The 9956-nt window shown below is 42.2% G+C and overlaps 1 protein-coding gene across 1 annotated transcript in view; it reads left to right on the top strand.

Moving 5' to 3' along the window:
* LOC124145461 overlaps positions 1–2252 on the top strand; it is a 60081-nt gene extending 57829 nt beyond the window's left edge. Inside the window, exon 7 of the mRNA XM_046515227.2 lies at positions 665–2252. Coding sequence (XP_046371183.2) covers positions 665–1544 — 880 coding nt within the window. The 3' untranslated portion in view covers positions 1545–2252. The remainder of the gene's footprint in view (positions 1–664) is intronic.
* Positions 2253–9956: the final 7704 nt, after the last annotated feature.

Genomic DNA, 9956 nt, shown 5'->3' on the forward strand with positions numbered 1-9956 from the left:
GAGATTCCATGCCAGACTTGAATAATATGAACGAATAATCGAACGAAACGAATCTTTGAGAAATATATATAGACTCCCCACCTTGTGCTGTCGGCGTTCAACACTAACTCACTCTAACTCACTCACTCCGCACACATGTACTGTGGTTCGCAGCGCATGATGACTGTCAGAGAGTGTGATTTTATAAATTAATCTGAGGTTGTTAAACAACGATATATTGAATAGATATTGACAAATATAAACCTTAAAGAGTTCCAATTATGTTACTTTTTTATTAATAAGTTGCTTGATTTGAACAGAGGGATTTATTCTGACGATTCTTAATTTAGCCGATAGGCCTGCGGGGATGTATCGTTTGTTGAGTGTCCGATGTTTTTGGAAATGTTTGTCAAGGAGTTGGCTGTGCAGAGTTGTGTCCCTTAGGCATGCCAGGATCAAATTATTTCGGGTTCCAGGCTTGTCAGCACTTTACCCAAACACTATATGGTAACGACCAACACATCAAGCTGACATGCCGTAATATAACTGAAATACTGTTCAAAACGGCAATACACCAACCTCACTTAACCATATCTGCTTCAATATTTTATTGATGTTGGTGTTTTTTTAGCGAGATCCAAGTGTAAGTATCGTTACCGTGCTGACGTTTAAATCTTCATTTCAGGCGACCTAGAATCGAGCGCGTGGAGCATGTCTATGCAGTTCCGACCCCGTGCGACACAAGCCCAGGAAGCCCCCCTAATTCAGCATCCCCTTTAAAACACGAGAGGCCTATATTAAGGGACTGTTATTGCGAGGTAGCCGACTCCATAGCATCCCGAGTTCAAGCCACTCCGGCGTCGCCCGGTTACGCAGAGGTCGAGGACGTTTGCAAGGGAGATAACTGTCGTTGGGATCCTCAGAAATTTACATTCGGACCATCAATTCGACCTTTGCCTCCGAGTCAGCTGCCGTTTTCTTCGCCGAACATTTCAACTTTCTCCCGAACTCATCCAAACGGAAAAACCTTCGGGGGTCTGCCTACGCATACACGGACATTTTCTGATCCAGCGCCACCTGGATTGATGTCCAAACCATCCGGGCCTTTCATAACTCGCTCAACGATAGGGAGATCGTTTCGTGACCCCAAAATCTCAGATTACGAGAATATTATAATTGACAGTGAACAAAAGAGTCCGCGTTTTGCGGACCAGAATTATTTGCTTTATTCCCGTCTCAGTCGAGCCACGCCTTCAGCCAAGAAAGCTCCCCAAGGAGTTGAGTGTGTTGATGTTAAAGTCCCCAATTCGTCTTCGGAGGGACTCTATGCTACGAGCAGTGTCGTGAATAATTCTAATGGCCCTGTCAAACAACAAGGACCCATTCTTTCTGATACCCGTTCTAGAACCGGAAACGGTTCAGAACCCACCCCACCAATATACATTAATGTACCCGGAAACTCACCCGGAGGTCGTTTACATCCTCCCGGAATCAAAACCGCCGATAACCAAAGACAGAAATCAAAGGGAGGTAATCATGTAACGGAGAACCCACGTGACAAATAACTCAAAGTTCAAATGGCCTTTTTCCGCAGTGATGTGTGATTTCTGTAAAATAATTCTGTATATATTTTATTTAGAAAGGAATATTTGTGAACGGAATTCAACCAGAAGATACCACTGAAGTGCTTTTCTTGTATATGTGATACAGCCTTAGAAATTATCGAATATCATCAAGTTCAAAATAGCACAGGCGGATACTGTGTGAACTGTGAACACAGATTCCATTGTACGAACATCAACACGATGTGTGCATGTAAAGGGAGACAACTCATGTTGGTACTGTGCATTCGTGACCAACTCGTGTAATTCAGATTGATATCGCAACGGAGCACCCGATCAGTTGCATGAGCTTGTGGACAACCCAGGTTGCCTTGGAAGATGCGAGGGTCGGGGAATAAGCTCTGTGCTAATGGATATACGTGTATCCCATCCTAAATCATTACTTGTCATGACAATGTTATATTTATTCAGCATTTAGGCTGCGAGCCGATCAGAACAAAGAAAAGAGGGGCGGGTTTTGGAATTTGGTAATGGGCGACAATGTCTAAAAGTAGAACCACTATTTAATTGATAATTCTAACATTTAATCGAGACTTTTCTCAATTGGTTTACAGATTCGGCCGATCATACAAAAGTGGAAAAAATAAAATTATTAAAACAATGGTATTTTTTTTTATCATTTTCGTTTTTGCTCACCTGACAGAGCGTCAAGCAATGTGTTGTCGTAGCATGTTTGTCCGATGCCCGTTGCGCGTCGTAAACAACTAATGGTCAGAAACCTTGGACCAATGAAACTGACACTTCCCTTGTTTGTTTGTTTCCACTAATGACGACACTCCAATGTGCTCAAGAGGTTCGAATCCAAATTTCAATATTGCGACCAAAGCAGCCACATTGAAAACCCTAATTATGGCCACTACACTCATAATTTTATTCAAATTATTATGAACTTTATTCAAATTATAAAGAACTTTATTTAAAATATAAAGAACTCTATTCAAAATATAAAGAATTTTATTCAAAATATAATGACTTTGGTAAATGTTTAGTTTGTGATGGGACTCGCATATGTTCCCTTTCACGCAATTTTTCAAATGCTGACATCGTATTAACTTGCGACCTAACTTCTCAATGTCATTTTGGCTCTGTAAACATCATCACATCTGAAATAGCGATTATTAGCTGAGTGTGGTAATGGTAAATATAATATATAAGAAATGGTAAATATTATATATAAGAAATAAAAATTGTATTGTTGGAGCTTTTGGCCATTGTGTTCAAACTATAATGGAATTTAGTGTGTTTAGTTCAACACACATATTCTGTGGCCGTTGTTTTGCGATGTTAATTTTTTAACTTGATTTGACCTTAGCGTTTGGACTATGCTTTTAAAAACTGCCTTTCTTTGCACTGTACACCTCATCATCAGGAATCACCGGGCCAAAGATGACGCTTCGCAAGTTTCTTGACAAATATGACCGCCACATCTAGAACCATGAAGTGTATGTCCTTTCTTATGACATTGCTAAGTGGCTGTGTTAATTATGTTTATGTTTGTTGCTTAACGACTCACTCCGCAAAATTCCTGTTACATGTCGGCGGCTTGTACGCAATCGAATATGGACCAGACAATCCAGTGATTGATATAATGAGCATCGATCCACGCAATTGGGATACGACATGCATCAGCCAAGTCAGCGAGCCTGACCACCCGATCCCGTTAGTCTCCTCTTACGACAAGCATAGTCGCCTATTGCGTCGAGCATGGGTTGCTAAGGGCCAATTCGAACCCGGAATCCCACATGTTGGGGAAAAAGTAAAATGTCTCCAACAAAAACAACCAGCATAACCATTGTGTATTTCAGCAAAATACTCTCTTAAAACGTAAGAGACCCGTGACGATCCGGGGTAGAATAGGTCTTCAGCAACCCATGCTTGCCGTAAAGGGCGACTATGCTTGTCGTAAGAGGCGACTCACGGGATCGGGTGGTCAGGATCGCTGACTTGGTTGATGCATGTCATCGTATCCCAATTGCGTGGATCGATGCTCATGATATCAGTCACTGGATTTTCTGGTCCAGACTCGATTATTTACATAAAAACATACTCTCTTACTCCTTTTGCATAGATCAGAAACAAACAATGTCAACATTGAAAATCGGTCTATTCCTTCATTTTAGCATCTGCAGACTTTGACAAAAAGAACAAACAAAATCATCATGTTATCTGGCGTCAGGCTTCGCGTTGTGTCATTCAGGTTTGTATTCGTATTGCATAATGAGTGAGTGAGTTAAAATTTTACATCGCATCGGCAATATTGCAGCCACATGGCGATGTATTGTATAATGGGTAAGGATGTATCTGTATGATATTATGTTGAAAGTTAACTTGTTAACCGAACCAAATTCCTGTAAATTGTGGAAATAAAATATGTTTATAACATGAAACATATTTTATATTATCCCTGGATCTGTTGACCTGCTTTCCAGTTCACCATCAGTCATACAGCGCCCTCTGGTGGTTGTCTACCGCCTGCCTCAGTCAGCCATCTTCCCGTGGCAAGAGAGTTAACTGACTTTAAAAGTCCAGTTTCCACCCTTGCCGAACTAGACTTGAATAACTGGGCTCGGTCGTAGCGCCACTAAGTGGCTATTACCAGTTATGTCCCTCCTAAGCTTCTTATATGGACCAATCAGATTCCACCTCTCGTGTCTCTTGCGTTTGATTCACACAAAATGTAATCAAGATCTATATTGTGATAAAATGGGTCTTACATCGCGAAATGCATCAAATCACGTGAGCACCTTGATTAAAATCATGAAAAGATTTGGAAATATCAGTTGACAAGGAGTTTGCGGTGCACATGCTTTGCAAATCCTGCAATCGACCGAAATCTGCACGACAGTTTACGAACAAGATTTCGATTTCGGTGCGCGATTTTGATTGGACTATGCATAGACTCGTTAGTCCAGCCAAAATGTAACTCCATAATACCAGCCTAGTTCGGCAAGGGTGGAAACTGGACTTTTATAGTCAGTTAACTCTCTTGCCACGGGAAGATGCTGTCAGCTGACGCCCTGTAATGAAACTGAAAAAGTGTGGCCCTAACTCACTCACTCACTCACTAAATTTGAATACGACCAGATACCCGAATATAACGAGTACTGGCTGTCCTTTATAATGTTGTGCATGTTTTTGGCGGTAGTGGTTGTAGCAGTAGCAGTAGCTGGTCCGTTAGTACTAGCGGTAGTTAGTAGTAGTTGTTGTGGCTGTCATAGTTGTTTATCGGTTTATTTGTTTTGAAGATGTTGTTGTAGTATGTTGTCGCAGTCGCAGTGGTAAAAGTAATAGTAATGGTAGATATTGCTGGAATATTGCTAAAAGCGGCGTAAAACCATACTCACTCACTCTCTCACTCAGGCACGAGTTTGTTGTCTCTACATTGCATCAAGAACGTAAGGGTGGTTGGAAGAATGGATGTACAGTAAACTATGGTTATAACGAACATGCTTATAACGAACTGACGGATATAACGAACTTACATTTTTGGTCCCGACAATTTGCTGTAGTTATGCTGTATATATGCTTATAACGAACTACGGTTATAACGAACTAAAATTAGTAGTCCCTTTGAGTTCGTTATAACCGTAGTTTACTGTACGTGTTCTCAAGGTTGTTGAGTCGGTTGATGGTTGAGATTGCCACGTCTCCATGAAGACGACGATACTTCTTTGATAGGCATTTAGAAGGTGGAGTACTAAGTAAGGACAAGAATATATGGATGAGCAACGTCTTTATTACAATTAAGAGCAATGAATTAATTGTAATTGTAATAAAGAAGTTGTTCAACCATAAATACTTATCCTTACTTAATTCTCCTTGTATAGTATCATTAAAGCGTTTGAATTTGTATCCTAGCGCAGAACTATATGCTTGTACACGACCCGTGTATTCAATTACTGAGTTAACAGCCCGCAAACCGTCGGCCCGAGATCTGCGTGTCGTTGTCTAAGGGACAGAACTCCTACTGACATATCTCACCAAGCGGACGATCAGGGTCACAAACAACAAAATGTTTTCCTGTTTTGCTTGTTTTGTTTGTTTGTTTGTCAGCAATATTCCAGCTATATGACGGCGGTCTGTAAATAATCGAGTCTGGACCAGACAATCCAGTGATTGACATCATGAGCATCGATCCACGCATTTGGGATCGATGACATGCATCAACCAAGTCAGCGAGCCTGACCACCCGATCTCGTTAGTCGCCTTTTACGACAAGCATAGTCGCCTTTTACGGCAAGCATGGGTTGCTGAAGACCTATTCTACCCCGGAATCTTCACGGGTCGTAGAATTATGGTGGCTTAGTTCTGTCATTGACTTGGTAAAACGAGGGGACGATACGATGACACAACAAAACGAAGCGATGACAAAACAGAAGCAAGCGGCGATACCATGGCACGATGCGACGCAAGAATGTATGGTCCTTTCATGTCTTCACATCGTATCATCGCAGCGAACAATCGTGCCTTCAAAAAATAAATACTGAACCTACCTGGATTTTATTCGCAAATGTACGACATATTAAATAGGGTATTACTGACCGTAAGTTACGTGATGTGACCAGGTGAATCACGTGCGAAAATTGCGTGCCACTTCCTATTGGTTCGGTCCATAATTCCTTTTACAAGTATATTCAAACTACTACACGACAGTGAGTGAGTGAGTGGGTGGGTGAGTGAATGAGTGAGTGGGTGAGTGAGTGAGTGGGTGGGCGGATTGGTAGGTGAGTGAGTTAGTGAGTGGCTGGGTGGGTAGTTTGGTGAGTGAGTGAATGGGTGAGTGAGTGAGTGGGTGGGTGGGTGAGTGAGTGAGCGGGTTGGTAGGTGAGTGAGTTAGTGAGTGGCTGGGTGGGTAGTTTGGTGAGTGATTGAGTGAGTGGGTTAGTGAGCTAGTGGGTGGGTGAGTGAGTGAGTGGGTGGGTGAGTGAGTGAGCGGGTTGGTAGGTGAGTGAGTTAGTGAGTGGCTGGGTGGGTAGTTTGGTGAGTGAGTGAGTGAGTGGGGTTTAATATGCATACGACCTATTCATCCCAGAACCATGCAGCTGAACCGTTTTTATAACCAGTGATATCATGAGATATCTTGAAACGGATACTTTAAAACTGCACTGCCGGGCAAAAGAAAGTATACACCCATGTTTAATGAAACAAACAATAAATAGTATTCGATGGCGATGCATTTGATTCGGTGATCGCAGTTGTGTTTTGGATCTTAAGTTTACTGTCTTCAGCCAAGTAACGTATTGAAAACCTTTGTAAGATTTTGGTCAAATCCAATTTTTAAGTGCGTACTTCCTATTGCCGGCAGTTTATACAACGCAGTACCATGTAGCGCAGATGGCAGATTTGTTTATGCAGTGTTTTGAGTGAGAGTGAGTGAGTGAGTTGTGTTTTAACGCCGCTTTTAACAATATTCCAGTTATATCACGGCGTGTCAGCTTAATGTGGTAGGTAAGCCCGAAGTGGTGCAGGTCTCAGACGTTTACCACTTCGGTGAAACCCACGAGCACGGGTATGGTGCTGACAAACCTAGAAACATAATCGGGGCGAACCGGGATTCGAACCCACAACCATAGGTTTCTGGCGTGCCCAAGGGATGCAACTCTGCACAGCGAAATGCGGCGCCTTTGACGACTGGGCCACCCGTGCCCCCGTTTTGAGTGAGAATATTATCCTACGCAGGTCCCACATACGCACTAGTTGACATCAATAGATCAAATTCAACCTTGATTCCCCACTGAGGCATGAACATTTCGTCAAAATGGATCAAACTGGATGACAGATGTCTGCAGGAAGATTGGCCGAGTTTATGTAGATCGGTATTAGTTGCATTGACAATGTGAAACATGCCGTTAATGAATCAATCATACTTGACAATTTGTACACAAGTATCAGTTGTAGCGATGGCAGCAAGCATCTAATTACAGTGATGAACGGAAACATGTTACCGAAACCTTGAAAACAGCAGGCTCTATTTTACTCCAGGACCCGCTTGTTATGTTATTGTTGGGGAGGTGGAATGGTGTTTAACATCGCGTTCAATAATTTTGTACTCATAAAGCACAATCGTGTGTGTGCGTGCGTGCGTGCGTGCGTGCATGCACGAACTGCCTGCGTGTGTACTAATTCGGACTAACGCCGGTTTTCAATTTAGCGCTATCCCGCTGAGATATGTCGCAGTTGAAAATGGATACCTCACTCAGATACAGTAAACTGTCTCCGAGCTAACCAGTCCTTGTTTTATCCCCTGGTGCCGATCGCCAGGCATGGAAACAACACTTACCATCTTTGAAAGTCTTTTACTATGCCGCGGCCGGGGATCGAACCACCGACCTTTTGCTCCCCGGGCAGACGCTCCATTCACTAGATCACGGAAACGGTCAAATGCTGTCAGAAGGACACACTACGCAGGTCTGTGATGGGTCAAGATGGCGTCATGCCCCATCATGCACCGCGCACCGCACTTACCCGGATGTTAACCAAAGGACAGATACGTACGAATGTAGAATAACTCGCTTATTGTTTTCGATTCACAGAAGAAAACAAATCAGTTTCATGCATGGTAATTATTTATTTCACCAATTTAACAATTTTAACAGCGATTATAAATAATAATTGTCTATTTGTTCACAATAGCATATGTTATATTGGCAGTCATTTATGAAATACATATGATAATATATAATTGTTGTGTATTGTGTTCCTAGTATGAGTGTCTCGCTCTGGTATGTGTGAGTGAGTGAGTTTGGTTTTACGCCGCTTTTAGCAATATTCCAGCAATATCACGGCTGGGGACGCCAGAAATGGGCTTCACACATTGTACCCATGTCGGGAATCGAACCCGGGTCTTCGGCGTGACGAGCGAACGCTTTAACCACAAGGCTACCTGACCGCCCCTCTGGTATGTGTGGTTCTCCGTGAAATGGCGTGTACTTTAACCAAAGATGTGGCATATATATTGTCTTCAAAATGCTACTGGAATCGGTACACGTGAATGTGATTGCGTGTGTGCAAAGCAACGACGGCGACTCGACAAATATCCGACAAATAAAATATATATTTTGATAACAATGTTTCGCACTTTAAACATCGAATACAGTGAATATTAATAATTTGCTGAATTCGTGAACCGAATTCACGAGATGGTCTGTGTGAGTGAGTGAGTGAGTGAGTGAGTGAGTGAGTGAGCGAGCGATTGATGAGTGAGCGTTTGAGTGAGTGAGTGAGTGAGCGATTGATGAGGGGGAAAGTGGGCGATTGATGAGTGCGTCAGTGAGTGAGTGAGTGAGCGAGTGAGTGTGTGAGTGAGTGAGTGAGTGGGCGATTGATGAGTGAGTGAGTGAGCGAGTGAGTGAGTTGGTGAGTGGGTTAGCAAGTAAGTGAGTGGGAAGTACGCAACCTGTAACATAATTTCAGTTACACAGGCCATAGATGTTTACCACTTTAGTAAAACCTTAAAGGAAAGGTGCTCTCAAACCAAGGATAATATCCAGGATCAGTCTTGGATTTGAACTCAGTGCCTGCGGATCCTGGTACGGCAAGGGTATGTAACAACACACCCATGAATAATGGCAAATTGGCAAGGGTTTGAAGTGACATTTTAGTGATAGAAAGACATACTTACATAATACCGCATATTGACATTAAACATTAACACAGTTGACGAAAAACATGTATTTAAATAAAATACAGACATATATATGTGCTCGTGTGTCTAACATTCTACGTATGGTTGTGTGTGTATGCGTGCGTGTGTACGCGCGTGCGTGCACATGTGTGTGTGTGTCATTTATGGCATTTGATAAAGCAATTTAATATAAGAGTATCACTTTGCAATTTATTGGAATTTACGAATTATGGAATCTTTCCTCCATGTTTCACTCCACTGGTATCACGCTGACATGGGTGGAGATCGCGCATTCCTTAGATAATACCAGTTATGTAGTGCCTACTACTCGTCTTTTTCTGTGCACTCTTGAATCGAGTACACGCGAAGTTGCTAGCGAATAGAAACCAGAATTTAAAAAATAATTAGGAGTGACCAAATATGACAGCCATGTCTGCAGCAATGAACTGATCTGCTTAACATTAAGACACAACATGCTCGCTACCGAATCCTGTGGTCATGTCATTTGCCCGAGAACAATTACATGTTTTGTTTTCAGATGTTGGCATCAATTGACACAGGAGATACTTTGACACTTTTTATGAATAGCAACTTTTATTCTACAGTAAACTACGGTTATAACGAACTCAAAGGGACCACTAATTTTAGTTCGTTGTAGCCGTAGTTCGTTATATGCATATATACAGCATAACTACAGCAAATAGTCCGGACAAAAAAGTAAGTTCGTTTTA

Source organism: Haliotis rufescens, unplaced genomic scaffold, assembly GCF_023055435.1.
Source record: "Haliotis rufescens isolate VD_foot unplaced genomic scaffold, xgHalRufe1.0.p SCAF_10, whole genome shotgun sequence".
NCBI classification, from domain to species: Eukaryota; Metazoa; Mollusca; class Gastropoda; order Lepetellida; family Haliotidae; genus Haliotis; species Haliotis rufescens.